This window comes from Platalea leucorodia (genome assembly GCF_965183815.1).
Source record: "Platalea leucorodia genome assembly, chromosome: 1".
Classification (NCBI taxonomy): Eukaryota; Metazoa; Chordata; class Aves; order Pelecaniformes; family Threskiornithidae; genus Platalea; species Platalea leucorodia.
This window is the reverse complement of record NC_138823.1, coordinates 30,161,489-30,182,715: the sequence shown is the minus strand read 5'-3', so window position 1 is coordinate 30,182,715 and position 21,227 is coordinate 30,161,489. Positions and strand designations below refer to the sequence as shown.

Sequence of the window (21,227 nt, the reverse complement as noted above, 5' to 3'; positions counted from 1 at the left end):
GATTCTTCACTATCATATATTTAATCCTCATTTCTCCATTTCAGCCCAGCATATTTCTTAAAACTAACCAATAAGATCTACTAAGGAATTGGGTCAGTTATATTATGTATCCGGGTTGTGCAGTACTGAACTGGTGCATCATTCATGTCCTCAGAGAATGCAGCTTGGTGTGCATCCTGAACACAAAGGTTTCATTGATCTTAACTCTGAGCAAACCAAAAGCATTTCTAAAGTCTAGAATGAATGCTTGACTACGTAGAAAGGAGAGTTTCTTGACATTGCTAGAACTGAGGGAAAGACAGCAACCCAGTAGCAAGCAAATGTGAAGAATCAAAGAGAACTATTTGTGTCCTCAACCACTTTCCGCAGTCAAAAGTGCATTCTCCTACAATGACAGTGATTAGGGTCTGTGCCTGTGACACTCTGAGGAGGATATACAGTCACCACTGTTGGGAGGGCCAAAGTCTGTAGTTCCAGATTGCACATGTGGCTACCAGCGGACTGCGCTTGCATGCTCTGGGGTCAGGGTCCCAAGCTAGGATAACAAAAAGAGTTTCAGTGTTCACTATTACTGAGCTCTTTATGTGTTGATTATAAGCTGTGACCATTATTGTAGTGGCAGAAGCAGCAAATACCAGAGGGCACCTCTCAGTGTCACTCCTTGGTATGATGCTGTTGCTGCTTCCAAAAAAGCCTGAAGTGCAGCACAATATAACAGTAGTCACTGTCTTCATTGCGAGCAGGAAGCATATTTTCCTTATTTACCTCTAGCTTATCACATCAAGGCCCTTACCAGTCGTCTTTGCAGACAAATTAGGAAGATGTGAAGTGTTTGTGCCAGAAAAGATTCTGTCCTTGTCTAGGAGGAACAGTTCCACAATGACATAAAGGGTTTACTAATAAAAACCCCTCAATTAAAATATCCAAAAGGTAAGTATTACTTTGATATTTTTACTGCTTTTATAGGTAGCACTGAAGCATCCTTAAGGTCAAGAGTCAAGAGCTTTGCTCTGAAAGGGTCTGAGTACTCTGGCTCCATACTTCAAACATATTGCTGTACCTCAGCGCTACTGTGGGCATCCGAGTAAGGTCACTGAAATGACTACGAGATTTGAATGGCAGAGTTTGATTGGATCACATAAATGTGTCTAGCATTGATCATCAAAACCAGTCATGAAGTCTTGGCATCCATTCAGGAGAAAAAAGAGTAGGATTTTTTTTCAAAATACATAATGTAAAGATGCATTGGGCAACCAACACATTTGTAGAGAATGGAGAGTAACACCACAGAGAAAGTTAAAAAATTTTGAAGAAAGAGACCGAGAAACAGAAAGACACAGAAAGGTAGGAATGGAGGGAGAGAAACTAGCAAAATCTTTTGTGCTGGACAGACCACTCTACTGAGTCATGCTGAATTGTCAGACCAACAGCATTTCAGCTAGTTGTGCTGGCAACTTTAAAGAGCAGACGTGTTGTAGAATCCATAGCCCAAGCTTGTAAGTGGTCATGCTGGAGAAAGCTGAATATTGCAGAGGAGCCCATGGAGATGCACCAGTATAAATTCATAGAAATGAGACTTAGAATGCAGAGGATGGAATCTGAGGATTTTGTCCATAAGACTGTAACATACTACCAACTGCAAAATGAGGTACTACTCTATTACTGTACCCTCAGACAGATTTTTAAAGATGATACCTTAGGATCACTGCATGAGATTCTTTCAGTCTGCTTCTGTGGGGTTTGTTAAAAAAAAAAAAAAAGCTTTTGATATATTGTTGATTTCTTAAACTGTTCTGAGAACATTAACATTTCCAGCCAATATTGTTTCTCAGTTACTGAAGTCTTTTTATTATGCATTTTTTCCCTCTCTTCTAGTAATACTTGCTCTTTAATATGTGTTGCTGAAATTTGTGTATTTGACAAGCATGGGGTTCCTTATACTGGCTCCTTTTTAATTACATACTCCTTACACTTGCTATACATGTATAAATGTTTATACCTCCACACATCAAGTTATCTTTTTATGACCTACGGATGATGCTTTCAAAGTTGTTTTGTGGTCTCAGAGTGAAATCTTGACTCCGTTAAAGTGAAGAGAAGCACAGGTGTTGATAGAAATGGGATGCTATGCTCTGACCTTTCAAAGTGCACAAATGGTATGGATTCATAAGGAGTGACTTTCTCGGGGCTTTGGGACACAGGCATCTCAAGGGATTTCTGGAAGATGATTAAGAGCTGAAAACTCCGCTGCCTGCAGCGGGCATACTTCAAGGGCTGGAAACACATCCAATGATTTTCTGATAAAATTCTCTTTTAGGAGGATGTGTCTCACTGGAAAATATGCATGAAGTATTTCTGATTTGCTGCAGTGGTAACTATGTGACATCTATCATTGAGATGTCTTTTGTAAAACTCTTACGAACTCCTCCAGCCTCATCTTAGCATTTCTGTGATCTCATTAGGACTGTTCCCAGGTAGATGTTACTGCCAGAGTATCACACAAGATGAAGGTCATACATAAAACTCTACCTTGATACAGAAGAGTTGCCAATCTGCTGGAATTTCCAAACAGACACGTCCAGACCTTATAAAAGCAAACAGTATAGGTCAGAGTTTCATACTTGGATTATTTCAAGTCAGACTGTGCCAGTGTGTATAAAAGTAGACAGCCCAGCTCAGATTTGGATTTCAGTGTGAGTGCCATACAAGCAAATCCCTATGGGAAAAAGAGAAGAGTCATCTTTCTGCAGAGTTTATCAGTTTAGTTTTTCAGATCTGTAAGATGTGTCTTAAACAGGCAGTATATTTTTGTTGTATCAGATCTGTATGTGATATTTAATAAATTTACTCTTTTTTTTTTTTTCTACTGATACTCTTTTAAGTCTATTCTCCTTTTAATAGATTGCACAAGGAAAACTTGTTCACCTTTTAGTTCCTTTTGCTAAAACTGAAGTCTGCCTTATTGTTTCCATGGCTATTGTATATCATGGACTAAATATTAAGTTCTGTAAATGGTAATGTATGTTCTGAGCCACAACAAGAGAATGATGGGATTTTGCAAGCAAGGTCCTAAAGTCCGAACTGCAGACTGCTGAAATGGAAAGATGCATTAAAAGTCTGCCTAATGTTTGTCTAGATGTGCTACATTCTGCTTTTCATCAAATAAAGCAAATGTAGCTAAAGAACTCATTGTGTATAAAAACAACAAAATTGACCCAATATACTTCTCATTTTCCTTTGGCAGATCTTCCAACATAGATCTGGCCGTCAATGGGGGTTTCCATTCATGCCTACAATGTTTTCCATAGCATGGCATCCCAGTGAAGTGGAAGGCATATGACAATTTGGCTTTTTGGCTATGGCATGCCACCATGGCATCCCTCAATCAAACGCACTGAGTGACATGCCTTTCTTGCACTGCCTGGCATGCAACGTGCAATATGTCAAAAAACATTGCTGCCCCTTCCATATTGTGTATTATCAGATTCCTTTCTGTTGTATTGTTTTCTTCCACAAGCTATTAAATATAGTGGAATATATTTTATATTTAGATTGGCCACAGGCATTGAGTAAATGCTTCTGCTCATTTAACAATGTGCTCATTGTGGGCACGTTCTGTGCTCCGGTAAAGCCCTTTGCATGAAGTCACCCATGGGAAATAGCCCTGAGCATGGTGGAACCTGGAAAACTTAGCTTCGAGCAGGGAAATTCTTGAATTACATCCTGCTGGCATATTTACTTCTATGTGTCCCCTTACAGTCAGCCATTTCTAGCTGTCACGCTGGCCCCTGGAGACTGCTGGAAATTGGCATGCTGGGGTGGAGCAGCACTTTGGTTTTTCTAGTTATGTCAAGGTATTGGCCAAGCCAGTCATGGCTGGCAGAGCCCAAAGCTGCTGTAAGTCACTTTTCCATGCATCATTCTTCTGTACGTGCTTTGTGTGCTCTGGGTAAAGCCATGGCTCTGAGCCATTTTCCAGACTCCGCTTATTCCTGCTTTCCATTCTCAAAGAAAGTGTCTGTGATTTCAGGTAAGGGATTTTCGTAAGCGAGATGAGCATGATTACGCCTTTTGTTTGTTTAGCAGAAGTAAATGCTGCATCTGAACTGCAAGTCCAACAGACAGTGTCCCATAGCTGTAGCATGTTAATTAGTACTGGTCCCTGTGTTTCGATCTTTCATTTAGCTGACAAATGTACAAAACCTTCTTTTGGATGAAGAGTACCTTATTGGTGATGTATCCAACCGGACCACTATGTTTTATTTATTCTGATAAGCTTTTGAAGTGAACTGTTGTCACCAGCTGCCCAGCTGTGATCCTGTGATTGGGTACCAGCTTTAGAGAAGAGCATGTCTGCAATTACTGTGTAGGCTAAAACCTCTCACTTTCGGTCTCATTTCATCCCACTGCATGCACTTGTCTACTTTACAGGGGTGGTTTTATTACCATAACAGAGAAGCAGTTTAGCATGAAGATTGCGGGTTTATATCCACTGGGGTTGGATTATACTACTTGATATTACATTTTTACAGATACAGCAGTGATAGCAAGCTGTCTGGCAGGCATCTTTCAAAGCTGAAACATCAGCTGCGTTCTTTAATGACAGCACTTTCCATGCTACATCACTAGCTTTTTACTTAAGTCCTTACATTATATGTGCTGTATTGTTGGATCATTCTAAAGGACAGTCTGAGGGAAGCCAGATTTAGTATTTATTCAGCCTACACTTCACCTAGCAATCTCCAGTTGCCGCTCAGATCACTTCTACCTTTAAGGATGAAATCAGAACACTATGAACAGATGCACAGCTTTCCTTCTGCAACTAAAATCACAAATAATGACTTTACTAATACTTTTTAGCCTCAGCCATTACTGATGCTGCTGGCATCTGCCATTTGCTTTGGTCAGTTTGTTTCAATTCCCCAGCTTTCCTCTTACCTTTCCTTCCCCGATTTCTCAAACCTTATCTTTCTGATGAAACAGGTGTCAACTTCCTATGTCTTACAGTGCTACCGAGTACTACTGCATGCAGATATGTTCCTGAGCGAGTGTGACCTGATGAAAGCCGAGTAAGGAGGGCTGTACTGGATTCCCTGCTGTTTTGCAGTCTTCTTGCCTACTCAGAGGTAAAAAATTTCAGCGAGGATTTTTTTAAAGTGTATAAGAGATGTTGTTAAAAATGTTGTACCTCAATTCTCCACCTGAACAATGGGTATAATATAGTTTCTTTTCAGAAGATACTGCGAAGATCCTTTCATTAGTGGCATACTGTGGTACTGTGGGTGAAGGTATAGCAGCTGGCCTTGCAGAAATCCTGAAGTTTTTCATGAATGGTATAGGTTGATCTTGTTATGGTCTCCCATTTGCTATTTCAGGTGGCTGTTGGCTTTCTAAACATGCCAGAGGTTTAGAAAATAGAAACAAATCACTGCAATGCAGCTGTGAATGCACTAGATAACACCACTCTTCTTAAGTGTTTTAAACTGTGGCCTTTTCTTAGTTACAGTGGCTTTTCCGTAACAGAATTATTTACTTCCTAGAGAAAGCAATGTTATGCAAGTTAGATGATAATGAATTTCTGAGCCACTATCAGAAGAAAAGGATAAATTTGAACGTAGGTCCTAAGGGATGCAAAAATAATTTTATTGTGATTATCTCTTAATGCAGATAAAGCTACTATATTTTCTTTTTGCTCTACCTTTGATGATGAAAGCAACAGGAAAAGAATACCACCACCACAAAGTCAGTGAGACACTGTGATATGACTCAGTGCCTGGGGCTGACTCCAAGTACCTACACTGTTGATCCTAGCATTTGTCACTTATGCGTAAGTCAGTGCCTAGAAGCCACAACGTGCAGAGGCTGATAAAGAGCTGCTCCTCCAGGTGGAACAGGACCAGCTCACTGGAAAGCTAAAATATGAAGACTTCTGCTGTAGGCATGGGTCTCCTTAATAGAGACGATTGCGCAAATTCTCACGTAGAGCAATGAATTGAAATACTCGGGAAAGAACTGACTCGCACCTTTTTCAGTGTAATACAAATCATGTCCCTTACTTCCATAATGGCTCCAACAAGCATTCCTTCTATGTATGAAGTTGGTTAAAAGTCTCCCTGAGCCTTCAATAAACAAGCCCACTGAAGCTGTCCGTTTACACAGAAAGAAAAAGAGCTGCTCCAATTAGAACTTCATGAGCTCACAAATGTTTCCCTCTAGGAAGATGAGGTAGAAAACATTTCAAAAGGATTAATGTCTAAGCTTTCTGAATTAAAATTGCAACAGGTGTCAATTTTACATGCCTGTCCTTGCAACAAATGTGACATTATCCATTTGATTGATGACAGAGTAAAAGATTGTATTTTCTTTTGTTTCAGAGTTCTCTTTTGAAAGTGAAAAGATGTAATTTTCCATACCATTGTACCTAAATCACCTCCTAGTATTTTCTTAATTGAATTATGCCTAAGAAAGATATGGAACTACATTTGGTGAAGGACACTTTGATAATGAGCACATCTTTGTATCTTTAAAGGTGGTAAGAGGAACACCTCTTGCAATGTCATATAAGTTGCTAAAGTTTAGTGAGTTTCAATCTGACATATTTTCTCTATGTAAAGATACTATATACATCTCTACATAAATCTTCTCAGATGCAGATTCCTAAGTGAGAGATCTTGTCCTACCTTTCTCTCAAATGGAGGATGTCTACTTATGATTAACCTCAGAGCAACAAGAATTTACTAAATAAGTTTAAAGAAATTATTGTAGTTACCCTAAACAAAGTCCATACTTAGTTATTTATTAGCCTAGCTATATAGGTAAGCTAGAAGGGGAACCTTTATCTTCCAGCTGGTTTTGGGACATGAAATACGACCAAATTAATCTTAGGCTCTGTGTATTGCAGCTTCTCAACCTTTTCCCTGTACCTCACCAATACAACGGGTTTACAGCCTCTCAAAGCTGCAGATTTATTTCCATGCTACTTTCCAGTGCTGATGGGTACAAGGAGCATTTGAGCAAGTTTGCTGCAACTATGTTGGAAATCTCCATGGTTCGCGATGCTTCTTGGCTGACTCCCAAATATTTAGCTTGGGTTATTATTTAGCTCGAGGTATGTAGTTTGAGGTAGTATTTAGCTCGAGGTAGATACAGTTGCAGCAGTGATAACATAGACTGACAAAGCCAAGGGAGAGACTGCAGCGAAGCTGGCATTTGAAAGAAAACCTTTGAGTATTCAACATAGATGTAGAGACAAAGCCAACTAACACAACCATACCCATCACTAGCCTCTCCATCATCTGAAAAACAGCTGTTTTCCTGACTGAAATATCGACTGCTAAATTGCCTAACACGAGAAGTGCATTTGGTGTAAAGCACCCCGCATGATGGAGAATCGACTGGACAACATCAAACCCGAATTTGGCCGAATAGTCAGCAACGGCCCTATTTGGGGCTGGCAGAAGCTAGCTTTGCGTAGCAGCGTGGTTTTGCAGGCTATGAGATATCTTTTCAGGCAGATACGGTGTCTTTCGGAGCTGTTAAACGGGAGTATTTGTGAGAGCAGTGAAGCCAGAGCTCTGAAGCCCGCCGGCCCTGGGAGCTTGCCCAAAATCATCCCGGCGGACTTCACGCCTGCAGCACTGCCCGCAGACGGGAAAACCGAGCAGGGTGGGCCGGGCTGGGGCCTTGCCTTCCCTTCTGGCTGGCTCCCCGTGTTTGTGCAGCAGGTTAGCTCTCCACGCAGCCGCTCCCCCACCCCAGCCTGGCTCCGCGTCCCTCCGTGGGGGCTGCGGGCCGCTCCCGCCATTTCTGCCGCAGGTTCAGCACCGGCCCCGGCCCGCCCGCTCTCGTCGGGCCCTGGGGGCAGCGCAGCCGCCTCCTTCCCACTCCCGGGGCAGGGCGGGCTGAGGCGGGAGGGGGATGAAGGGAGCCGCTGGGTCCCGCCGGCATCCCTCTGCCTCCTCCGCGGGGGGAGAAAATGGCTCTCCCCGCCCCCGCGGCTCCCCTCGGCTCCCCGCGGCTCCCCGCGGCCCGGCGGCCGCCCCCCGCCCCTGCCCGCCTCGCAGCCTGCCGCCGCCGCCCTCCCCCTGCCCACCCCTCAGGGGAGGACGCGAAGCCGCGGCGGTCTATAAAAAGCCCCCCGGGGCGGGAGGGAAGGAGGGCGGGAGGGAGGAGGCCACCGCGCCGGCAGGGCAGCCGAGGAGGGTGAGGGACGGGGCGCGGGCAGCGGCACCATGGCCCAGTTCGTGTGGGGCTACGAGAGCGAGAACGGTGAGTGGGGCGGCGGGGCCGCCGGGCCGGCCGGGGGTGAGCCGCAGCGACATCTCCTTGCCTTTGTCCCCCAGGACCCGAGCACTGGCATGAGAACTACCCCATGGCCAAGGGAGACAAGCAGTCGCCCATTGAGATCAACAGCAAGGACGTGCAGCACGACAGTTCTCTGGCCCCCTGGCACGCCAGTTACGATCCTGGGGCAGCAAAAACCATCTTGAATAATGGGCGCACCTGCCGAGTCGTCTTTGATGACAGTTTTGATCGATCAGGTTGGTTTTTGGTTCAGCTTTTGGGGGTTGTTAGGAATTGAGGTTTGCAAAGTGCTGGAAATCAAAACACGTCCTGTGGTACCTGGCCTACGGAGGCTGATGGAGAAAAGTATTTGGGTACGTAAAAAACGTGCTCCCGGAGTTTATTCTGGTGGATCCAGCCTTGCTTAGGTCCACCCCAGCTGGGACAGGGAGGCTGTAGCTGCAGGGGCACCCCTGAAATACAGACTCAGGAGGAAGGTGGACTTCTCTTCCCGAAGTAACCTCCTTCAGCACGGACTTTGCATCCTCAGGTTTTGTGTAAGGGGAGAGAGTGTCACCCAGGGGCTTCTAGTGCGTGCTCTGAGGCACTTCATAAACAAAACCTGTGTGTTTCCACCATCTGTGATCTTTATTTCTTCTGTTTGTATGGGAAGTCTTAAGAGCCTCCACAGCCTGAAAGCTGTGAAAATAGCATTTATGAAAATAGCTTTGTTATTTAATTGAGAGAGAGCAGTCTCTAATCTCTACGTTAAATTGTTCAAAACCGGATTCCAGGGCTGTATCAGTGTGTAGCTCTGAATGCAGACAGGCAACAACAATCAAAATGAATAATAAATTCACGATATCATATAATGCGAAGACATCTCAAGAGCATGCAATATTGATCAGTCCTTTATCAAGAAGGAAAGCAATCTAATTAATGGAAAACAGAGTTACTTTCCACTGTATTTTTCTGCATCTGCTTTGATGGCATTTGTTTTGGGATTTTGTTCTAAGCAAGCTATATAATTAATGAAATATATCTGCAGTGCATTGAAAGATCACTCTCTCTCTTGTTTATTTTGATGAGCTCATTGTTTCCTTGGGCTCCTTTATTTACCTTTACAGCTATCTGTTATTGTTCCACATTTCTCAGACGGAATCTGAGCTATGTAGGACAGGGACCATCTCTTTGTTAGGTATTTGTATGGTGCTTTAGTATATATTAATTACCACAGTTTCTACACAGTGGCCTCAAACCGTAAATTGCACTTATTGTTATAACACGGAATGCTCTTCCACAAGCACGTGACTCAAAGCATGGGAAGTAAATTGATTATGAACCTTTTCACATGGTGGTTCTGCTCTGTCTTTGCAGCTTCCTAAAGGCTGAAGTGTTTAGACAGAGGCTGCCCAAGAACGTGTCTGCCCAGGGAACTGTATTGGAAAAAGACCCTGATTTGGCCAAGCAGAGTGAAGCCCTTGGTGCAGCCCTTCCTCCGAATCATCTTCCCTCCGTTCCCTCCCTGCCTTTCCCCTCCCCATCATCTCTTGTTCCTCTGGACACCCAGTGTGTACATTCACTCCTGCTCCTTTTACTAACTTTCTGCAGGCTGCTGGACAGTAGTTTAGGGCTCAAACCTTTCATAGGGATGTGTCTGGTTGGAATCACATACAATGTTTGACAGCTCTGAAAAACCACATGAGAAAGCATTTCATAAACATTACCTTCATTTGTTCTCTTCTGTGGTGGCAGCAGCTGAGGATAAGTAGTAATCACAGATCCGATTTTAACTGGAAAAAGAAATCTAGCTTGAAGATAGCCTTTTTTTGATCTAATCACATGGAAATTTTTGAATGTTAAAAAGATTTATTTTTGTGCTAGAGAGATCTGCATACCATTATGAAGTGCTCTTTCCAAGTGCTTCACAGTATTTGAGCTCTGGAAAGGGCCACTTGTAAGAAAAGACTGCTAAATGAGTTTCTAACTCTGATATTGATTTTGCTTGCAAATGTAGGTAAATCACATAAATTCAGCTCCTGAAAGTTCCTGCCTCCCATTGATTCCAGTGTGAAATGGCAAGCAAATACTTGTGAGGATTTGGGCCTTAGAGTCTATGTCTTATTTTTCCTACATTCAAAGTGAAACAATAATGATAATAATATTATCACTACTATTATTATTATGTGACATATTTTCCATTAAAGGCTTCTACAGAAGTCTTACTCAATACTGTATTGAATTAGTTATGGAAATTTATTTATGTATGAACAAACTCAAAAAATAAGAGCAACTGCGTGCCTAAAACTCAACACAGTGCTTTGTTTCTGCCCCCCCAATGGCTGTGACACCTACCAACTAAAAAGAGAAACTGCAAAGTCAAACCTGTTGCTCTGTGTAGGTATTCCAATACATATGATATCAAGAATTAATTTGAGACCATTGGGCACAAGAGGATTTAAATATTATTTCAGTGTTAACTTTGAACTTCAAAGCTATTGGTAGAAGTTCAAACTTGAATGCTATTTAAACAAGGTCTTCTGGCACTGCATTATCAGCTTTCTGTGTAAGGAAACACGTCTCATTCCTGCCTTAGGTAATGAATGAAAAACATATTTGAGAGCTTATCCTCTAAGCAGTCCATGCTCAAAAGAATCCCCAAACTGAAAGAGCAGGTGTGATGTTTTGAAAGTCAGAGTTGATGTAAACTGTCAGGCTGAGTGTGGTCAGCATTATTTGGCCAAGAACAGCAGAAATAATAGCTTCTTAATTTGTTTAATTGGTGGCAACGTTAAATGTGGACTATAGCTTTTGCTTGCTCAAGAACACTTTTCTAACTCATTTGATCTAAACTTTCTTTTCTTCCTTCACTTTCAAGAAATAGACCCTTTTTTTTTTTTTTCAGAAGCAGCAAACTGTGCTGTAACCATTGTTTAGTTTTCTGAACTGCCAAAGGTATGCCAGTCATGGACTAGAGGTACGCTTCAAAGCACCTCTGGGTTAATTTCCCAGTCCTATCCCCAACCATTTCACAACAGACCGTTTCTTGACAAGAAACAGCTGTGAATACCTCCCTTCTCTCTCCACATCAGGGACTATAGTGTGTCCACTTGCCAAGAAAAAAGGGTCTTGTTGGGCTTCTGGGGTTTGATGCTGTGCTTGACTCACAGCAGCTTCCGCAGTTTTCACGTCAAACAGGACTCTTCCTGAGTGATAACAGAATTCAGCCCCAATCTTGTAAACTGGTGAGTGTTGTGACCCCCCACATCAATCAGCTGGATTTACAAGAGGTGCCCCACACTTTCAAAGTATAGGTCCCCGTTCAGTAAACGTGTGCGTCAGCATTTTGTAGGCTAGTGTTGATGTAGATTATCAATTGCAGTGCTGAGAGGTGGGCCGCTCACGGGAGCCTACAGGCTGCGTCAGCTTCACTTGCATTGGGGTTCTTCTGATGACCATGGCTCTGAGCATGTTATAGATGGGGTGAAATATGCAGCAGAGGTAGGACTTATTTTTAATAGTAGTATTCAGTACTAACTGGAATTTGACTGGTTGTGCATCTGAACAGATTAACCATTCTCCATTTTGCAACTATTTAGCTATGGATTTTTCTCTAAAACCTATGAAACTTGTGAATATTCATCAGCATGCAGTGGGATAAGTTGCATCTGCCAACAAATGTATCTTTGCAAGTATATACTAACATGGAATTTGCTTCCTCAAGAAAGAGTTTTTGCTGGTATTTTAGAATGTTTTAAAAATATTTGAGACAAAGCGATCTGTTATTTCCAAATAAGAAGATCTGTTTTCTGCTGATGTTTTTTGGCTTTTAGCCATTTCTGGTATAGCTTGAATTACTAAGTTAGTTTCAGAAAGCATTACTGATTAATAGAAAAACTTGCTAAAAGCACATTTGATAAACTGACATTCAAAATTAGATCCACCTTAAAACTGATTCAGAGTGGTAAAGAGTATTCTCTAGTTTCTGAACATCTGTGCTTTAAAATCTCTGTGTTTATTTTCAGGACTCTGTGGAAAACAGATGTTTGGGGGTTTTTTTTCCCATTACTTAGCCACAGCCAAACTGTGTTAGTGTTTTACTTTCTGTGGCTGACTAAACAGACAAATTCTGCTCCCTCAAGCTATTTATTGGTTAGTTCAAGCACAGACTTTTTACTTTGCTTTTGTTTGCAGTACTCAAATATTTATTGAGAGGAGAAGAAAGCCTGGAATGTATGAAATTTTGCTACAATGCAACCAAAGATATATGGCTGCTCCACCTTTATCCTTAGCAATGATATCCTTATCCTCAAGAGAAAAGAAACAGAGAGCAATACATTAATTTATATTCAGGGCAAATTATTTTGTTGTTCTTTTACATAATTGTTACTGTGTTTAAAAAAAAAAAGTAAAAAATTTGCATTCAAAATATGCACCAAACTGCTATTTTTTTTGTATGGCGCTATGTTCCAGACACTACTTATTTTGAGATTCCACTCTGCTAGTTGCAGCATTTGTAGCTATATGCAGGAGCCAGAGATTTTCTGGAAGGAGATGTAAAAACTTAGTAGAAATGAGAAAGAAATGTCAGGTTACTGTCTCCACTCCTTTCCAGTACAATGTGCCAAGAGGAGTAAGACATACAAACCAATATGTACTGCATACAAGCCAGTGTAAATCCTTGAGCTGCTATCTGCATAACATGAAGATCTAAAACTCTACTTGAGATGAAGTGCGTGTCAGTAGGTGTTTTATGCACTGCATGTGTGCATGTCACGTGCTTGGGTTAAACTGTTTATAGTTGAATTGTCTGATTAATTTTTAAAGGTATTGTGTGTTAAAACTCCATTTTCCTTCTTTTATGCTTCAATTAAATGCAAAGTGATGCTTATAGAAAGTGTGAGCGCATGGAAGCATGGGAACAGGAATAGGAAATACGTATAGTTTTCTTCTTCGTGTCCATTCCTTTACTTACTGTGTACTGGAAACTTTTCTTAATTTAATGTAAAAGGTTGTGAGATTGCACTGTTGGCAATTTCTTGCATTTATAACTGAGGTTTCATTGATTTTTAGTTACATATGGTGCACTGGAATCCAAAACATGGTAATTTTGCTAGAGCTTTGAAACAACCTGATGGTGTGGCTGTTGTGGGCATTTTTCTGAAAGTAAGTGGCAAATATTCAGTCTTTATAATTTTCTGTATTTTTCATCTTTCTCTTGTGCCAGGGGAAAAGTTCCCATCGTTTTTCCCTGCACTGTATCATTTTACAGGAAAACATTCAAAGCGATGCACAGACTGAAGTCACATATGTCCTTGGGCCCTCCAGATTCCATGCACTAACCCGTTCAGAGCCGACTTCTGACACCATTCGTGACACCAGTGGCACATATCACGGGTGGTATTGAACAAGAGGCACACAACTTCAAGCCTGGGACACTTGCTAACTTTGTCCCTGATAGCTGACCAGCTCTGTGCTGTGCTGTGTACTGAGTGAGGAGGACAGTCGGCATAGGAAGAGTGTTTCCTCCTGCCCTTTGTCTGCTAGCAGGTATTGTATCTACCTGTCAGCAAGGTTATGTTGACTGATTCCCATCCTTGGTCTCTTGCTAATCCCCATATGAGCTGGGAATCGAAAGGAGATCAACAAACCTGCTCCAAAAAGACCAAGTACTTGAAAGAATTGATGGTAAAAGAAGTTCACTGAACATTTTAACTGTGAAATACAGCAGCTTCATAACAAAATAATACCGTACCGATATTTTCCAATTGATTTTTTTATAAACTTAACAGAAAGCAAGCAGTCCTACTATCAAATCTGCATGTGGTCTAGGTCACTGAGAAACACTAACAGGCAGACAATCTAATAGTGATAAATTATGCAAACTTCAGCTATGTGGCTGTCATTTTACCTACAGGTGGGCATTTCAGCTTGAACACAGTGCCAGCGAATAGTTCTCCTTTTATTGTTTTATCACTAGTAAGCTGCATTCATACAAGCAATAGCAAGTGGATGTAATTAATTTTACCACAGTGTCCCTGGACAGGCTAGATCCAATGTCATTTTAATTCAGTTATACTGTTAGCCGGCCTGACCTTTTTGCTTGTGGTTAGTTTAAACTGAAAGTGACAGAAGGTCAGCACCTGTCCGGATTCTCCCCTATGACTATGTCCTTCAGTTATTCTTCCTTTGTCATTTTTTTGGTCTATTTTAGGCTAAAGCTTTATCTTGTAAAACACAACTTATATAGTATAACGTTATGTTCCTATTAACCATGCTAAGGTCAGCTAAAAGGTCTAGAAAAGTTAAGTAGTATCACTATATCTTCTCTGGCCTTCTTTCCCTGTTTCCTTCTTGCTTGTCGGTGTAGGAGCTGTTGTTTTGTTCTGGGTTTGTCATATTCCATGACTGGGTTTTTGGGTATTGCTAAAACGGAGGTTGAATTATCTCCTGAAGAACTGAATTTAATCTATTTTGGAACAAGACATGTCAATAACAGCATGGCTTATGAATACTATCTTTACTCTTCCGGGATGCAGAGCCATGTCAAAGCTTTTGGAAGTGCTGAACGTCATGAACACAAACAATACAGTGACCCCCTGCATAGCTTGAGGAGGTCATGACATGAATGTCATCATATGTCTTACATCAAGTCTGATCTGACTGTATATGCACTGCAGAATGTTTGAACTGTCTGCAGGAACTCCAGCTGCTCAGGCAATCAACACTTTGCTGAGTGCTCATATATCTCACAGTGGTTACGGGTTGCTTTCAAACCAGGAGCCAAGGACTAGGCTGGTAGATGACACGGTCTGAGTGAGCAGTTTGTTCCTCAGACAGCGGGAAATACCTTGCAGAGTCTTTCAACACATTTCTTAATTGCAAAGCAATTAAACAGTTACTCGAGTGTGCTATTCCAGATGTTCTTTTAATACTCATAGTTTTGTGTCAGTCTGTACTGCATAGTACTCTGAGGGTACTGCTGCCTAACTTGACAGATGGGATGTACTGAATTTCTTTCAAATACTGTGGAACATGAAAAAATACAGTACTTGCGCTTTGCATTACAGGTTGGAAAAACTCCCAAACCAGAGATGAAGAGAATTCTTGAAGAAATTGATAACATTAAGACCAAGGTATCAAAACAATTTTTGTGGTATAATGTAGTTGAAAAGCAGCAGAAGCAGAAATCAGAAGTTTAGATTCACTCTTTTTGGCATCATTCTGATACCTAACAGTATCACCTCTGGTGCTACATTTGACTGTGGAGCAGGACACTTTCTTTTACTTAAGTAAACATTTAACTCCTCACTTCTGTAAGTATTCTTGTTGAAGAGGATTTTGTGTCAATCCTTGCATGCACAATTGATAGTCTTATTGATACTGCTCTGTAAAAATATGCTAATGTTCAAATATCAAGAAGAAATGAAAAGCTTTTTGAATTTGAGGACAGCAGTGGCCGAAACATGCATATAATTCAGTCAGAAATTTAGTTAGCCTGAAATGAGAAGAAACTAGTAGGACTGATGGAGCAAGCTCCCAGTCAGTGTAAGAGACATTAAAAAAACTTTCTTAGTTTTAAGATGGAACTGAATTAATGTATAAAAGGGATTACATGGTACAGTTTCTGCACCAGTCCTAGGATCCGTCTTCCTATGATATTAGCACAAATAGCATTGCAAGCCTATTCTAAACTGTTTTTCAGTTTAACTAATGATCTAAGGACCAAAGTCCATACCTATTGCATAGGTACAACTGCAGAAGAGAGTTCTTTGCAGAGAATTCTGATACTGCATCTATTGTTATTTAACAGTATTATTTAACATAAACCTAACCTCTAAGTTGCTATACTTTAGCAAATCTACTTCACGATAAGCTTTATGATTCTAATGACGCTAAAAGAAAAGTCCCTTTTTTTATTTGACATTGAACATAGCACCAGATCACCAGGACTGAATTTTACAAATTTTGTAAGCACTTTCTTCCAAATTTAGCAGAATTTCTTGCATTTAATTTATGTATGTATGTACTGCCATTGATGTGTGGGCCTGAGCCTGAAATCTGTTCTCTCCTCACTCAGAGTCCTATTAATTTTATTTTTTCAACCTTTTCTTAGTCTTCAGATACAATTCAGTTCTTTCTGCTGAAGGAACTGAAGGTCATTTTTTTTGCACTACCCGTTGCTCCCCGTGCTGTGTCAATGATCTCTGTCTTGATACAGATTCAGTTTTTTCTCATAATCCCTATATCATTTTTTGGCCATTTACATGCAGAAGAGCTTTGCCACAGTTAATAAAAAGTTGATCGATCACCCTATGAAACACTGTGTCATGTAATGATGACAAGATGGCAGTGATATCCACTCCATTACATTCTATCTGAGACTGCCTAACTGGAGATTTTATGACTTCTAACAGCAAAAAAACAGAAGTCTGATTTCCTATATACAGGTATTCTCTGTAGGGGTTCTGGAAAAAACAATAGTTAAAGAAAAGCAGAGAAAGATAGGTGCATATGCAAACAACCACATCTTGTATATTATCTCTTTTTTTTTTTTTCCCCTGTCATCACATACATTTTACCAAGATTACTTACTTTTCAGGAAAAATTAATGGATGGTATCACTGGTGTATTTATCACATATGCAGTTTCGATTGTTATGATACATTACAGACAGAGGAGTTTCTTGGACAGTGTCCTGTATTTACTGAAAAAGCACAATTTTGTTTGTGGAGTTATTTGCAAACTCGTATTGAATTTACAGAATAATTTTGTCAGGAAGATATATTTGGAGTCTTGATGTTATTCTTTCCACCCATATTTTGTGCAAGGATGTGTGGAAAAGATTTCAGGTGCTCCCATTGCACTTTCTAGGGTAATACTCTGTTCCCAGAAGAGAAGATTCTCCATGATAGAAGAAAGAATTAGGAATAATAGATTTTGCTTTCCAGAACTGCATCCTAAATACCAGTAGAGAACTGAACTTTCTTGTTTAGTTCTAGTCACCCTGAGGCCACAAGGAAGTCTCATCACACTTCCGTGGAGATATTCTCTTGAGTATCCCATTTGGTGGAAAAGAAAAACTTTTCAGGAAATGTTGTCTGGTGTCTGCTGTTCTCCCTTGTCTGGTGATAATCACCTTTAGTTTTAAGACATTCAGGATCCAGTGCTCTTCCAGGAAATATTTTAATTTTTTACATTAAGTGTAGTAGTGCCAACAAAAAGATTGAGAGTGTCACCATGACAATGTAATTAGAGCACAATTTTGGGAAGAAAGAGACATGCAGATTTAAATTCCTTCAGATAGAGGAGAAGACTGTAACGAATCTGGGATAAATGCCTGGCCACTGTTCTATTGGATAAAAAGGGTACCAGTACCTGCAGTGCCACAGCCTTTAACTTTTATCCCAGGTGACCCAAAATAAAACAAAATTTTTATAATTCCAGAATAGAAAAATATAACAATGAATTTGCTTTGGTCCCACACAATTCAGTTTGTAATTTACTTTAATTTATTAATGGAATCAAAATGTCAGTTATTATTAATTGCAGGGTAAATGCTTGACAGGAAGAAAAGGAGATTGATCTTTTGCATGAATCTTTGTATTTAATTACTCCCTTTATAATAACATAGATACTGATGTCTTTTAAGATGCATATCCTTAGAGTTACTGCAGAGAATTTGTTTTTGTTTCTCTAAGGGGAAAGAGGCTCCTTTTCAGCACTTTGATCCTTCAATTCTTTTCCCCAAATCTCGGGACTACTGGACCTATCATGGTTCGTTCACTACACCCCCCTGCGAGGAGTGCATCACTTGGATTCTCTTGAGGGAGCCGATTGAAGTCAGCTCAGATCAGGTAAACTCCAGCTACTTCTGCTACTCCTTTACCCGTTCTCAGCAGTGTCTCAGTATGTCAGTGTGATGATTTGCAAGCCCTGTGTTACCTTGCCTTTTTTGATAAGGAAGGCTTTAGCTGAGGACTGTGAGAAATTGCCTGCAGAGTGGACTGTTGCAATGGACTGTAAAACTGACCTTGAGAATCAGGCTGTCTTCCTAGACACCTCCTGGAAATAGCTTTAGCAGAAGTGTTCTTGGAATCCTGAAAACCTGCATAGGCAGAAGTGCCCCCGAGCCACAAAATTCAGCCATCACAGCAGCCTCAGTTCGTTCTCTGTGCTTCAGCATTAAGTGGCAAGTGAGACTAACATTTAGCTGGTTTCCCAGTTTAACAAATTGCTGGTCCAGATCTTGACCTCCTAAAAGCTGTCAGTGAGAAGGATCAAACTAGCTAGAACCTGCAAACCTGAATCTTAATCCAAATTAATATACTAATTGTATTCATATCGCTCAAATGTGCATTTACACAGGAAAAAGAATAGAGAGCCAGTCTGGATAAGTTGACCTTCTTTGTAGTTCTTGCATTAAAACTTTTGGTTGTTTATACTATTTTCTGCTTCAGCAGTACAAGTCAGGGTATAGCCTTTTTACTGATTTGGCTGTTTTCAGAACAAATTTATTTTGCATTCTGATGAAAGGGTAACAACAAAGCAACACTGAATTTAAATGAATTTGGAGAACAATGGCTAAGTGCTGAATTCATGATTGAACTTAATAACCCAGTTGGCATACATTTCTCTGCCTTATAGAACTAAATACGAACTGCTGCAGACCAGCTTTTTCTATCAGACTACCTTGCATAGACTTAAATGTGCATCCTCCTTCATGGATAGTCATATTTTCACAAGTGATTTGACTGCAGTCCAGCTCCAGCAGGGTCACAGGAGGCCCCTATTCTTTTCCACATTGTAAGTGTGGATCAGGGAAAAATCCAAAAGAAGCCCAGGCAAGGGTCAGATGATGAACTGTTCTGTGGATGAAGAGTGTAAAGATCCACAGAAACGGTGCTAGCTGTTGGGCTGCAGTGATCTCTACCAATAATCTCTAGCAGTATGCTTGTCATTATAAAAGAAAATTCCTTTTCTGTCTCAGAGTTTGTTGTAGGCATCAAGGTCCACACTGCTTCCAGGTAAATTCACATGGACACTTTAATTTTTCTTCCTTGCAGATGGCAAAGCTCCGTAGCCTTTCCAAGAATGGTGAGAACGAACCTGTGAGCCCACTGGTTGATAACTGGCGCCCACCTCAGCCTGTGAAAGGCAGGATAGTGAAAGCCTCATTCAAGTGAAGTCTCAAGTCTCACTCTGCTGAACCAGAGTGAGAAAATCCCTGTATCCCAAAGTGTAGTTAGTTTTTGCTGTCTACTGCTTTTCCTCTGGATCCAGATCTGTGTTTCTCAGCTTGAAATTCTGAGTGGTAAAACTGAATCTGATTTTGAAAGCAGACAAAATACTGTATGCAAATACTAACCTTAATAAGGAAATATGAGATATACGTGATTCTTGACCACAAATGCCTCAGGATTTGTGATAGTGTCACTTCTCTGGCATGTAGTCATGTAAGAAAAATGGGCTCAGTTTCAATATTTAAAATTAATTTCAAAGGAAATGTAGTAAAGGCAGAAAAATGAACCAGTAGTTCAGGGAAGCAGAAATAACAGTGGGTCAACAGTCCATGAACAGGAGGTAAAATGCCTGCTCCTACAGCATCGCTAGTAGTGATCGTCCTCAGATAACCCACCTCCAGTGCGAACATCCAAAGAATAAGTTCCTCTTTAATATACCAGATTTTTCCTTCCCTCTCTTGTTCATAGTTTGTTATCCAAGATTAGGTTAGCGTTCTGGGGATACAATCAGGCACACTCGGCTCCTGTGTGTGAAGAAGAGAAGATACCTTGCTGTCATTTCAGCACTTGCTGTCTTTGCCATGTCGTGCTGCTGCCCATTGATCTTTTCTTCTTTCACTGCTGCTGTTACTTCACCCATCCAGCTGGAGAGTGCTGCTGGTGTCATGTTGCCTTGTATTTAGTATAGCAGCTGTAGTATTCCTGAGGGGGAAGTGCCTTCTGCTGCTCTATGTTACCTCCCAGGATGATGGATTTTTAGTTTTGATGCTCTGCCTGTTTTTTTTATTTTTGACATCTTAATCTGCATAGTAACGATTTCACCTGTTAGGGATTTTGTTGCATATGGAGAGGGCCTTTGTGGGTCACTCATATGTGTCATTTGTCTTCCCCACTACTGAAAAATCCAGATTAAGTCACCTAAGTGTTTGTTTACTGTGACTCTGTGTAGTCAGGGACTCTCAGTGGAGTCTGTTTAGCTCTGTTACTTTCTGGGGGGACATGTCAGCGCACACATACGATCTGAGCAAGGAATCACTGGCAGACAGAAACTTCTAAATCATCTTCCCCTGTCCTTCATCATGTAAACTTTATCATTTCAGCCTGCTTCCTAAACAGCATAACACAAGTACCATCTAGGTTGAACCCACATGCAGACTATGTGAGCAAAGATCTCCTACGTTATATTCACGATCAGGGTGATTATTCAGTAGTGTACATACAGGAGATTGGGTGGTCAAAGCTGGTGCGTAAAGCCTCCTGCAAACGAAGCTTCTGGATTCTCTATATTCCTGCAACTCATCAGTCAGTGCCAGAGGGTGTTCTTCTGCAGGTGTTGCCACAAACACATTCACAGCAACATTTATAAGGCATATGTCAAAGTCTGAAAAAAGCAGGGTTACAAACAGCTAGAATAGGCATTTCCCAGTTCTTCACTATTTTGCTTTTCAGCTTTACTCAAAAAATGGTGCTCCAACGGGGAAGTAATGAATGGGCAACACTGGACAAATTCTGCTGTTATTACCAGCATAATTCAGTGAGAATTCAGGAATGAAACTGAGGGCAGAGTTTGATCCTTTGTATTCATGTAGAAATGTTCGAAGAGTTGCTGGATTCCCATTGAGAATTAATATTTCAGTTTATTAGAAGTGTATTTTTTCTTAGTATAAAGCAGTTTCATTTTAAAAACCAAGTTCATGTCAG

At 40.9% G+C, this 21,227-nt stretch overlaps 1 protein-coding gene across 1 annotated transcript; it reads left to right on the top strand.

Moving 5' to 3' along the window:
- Positions 1-8,231: 8,231 nt before the first annotated feature.
- Positions 8,232-19,469, top strand: LOC309593371 (carbonic anhydrase 3-like; the record flags this gene model as incomplete). The annotated part of the gene is made up of 7 exons (XM_082317786.1): positions 8,232-8,268; positions 8,343-8,540; positions 11,666-11,784; positions 13,357-13,449; positions 15,354-15,419; positions 17,985-18,140; positions 19,350-19,469. 7 exons carry the CDS (start codon positions 8,232-8,234, stop codon positions 19,467-19,469), a joined length of 789 nt encoding a protein of 262 aa, XP_082173912.1.
- Between the last annotated feature and the right edge of the window lie 1,758 nt (positions 19,470-21,227).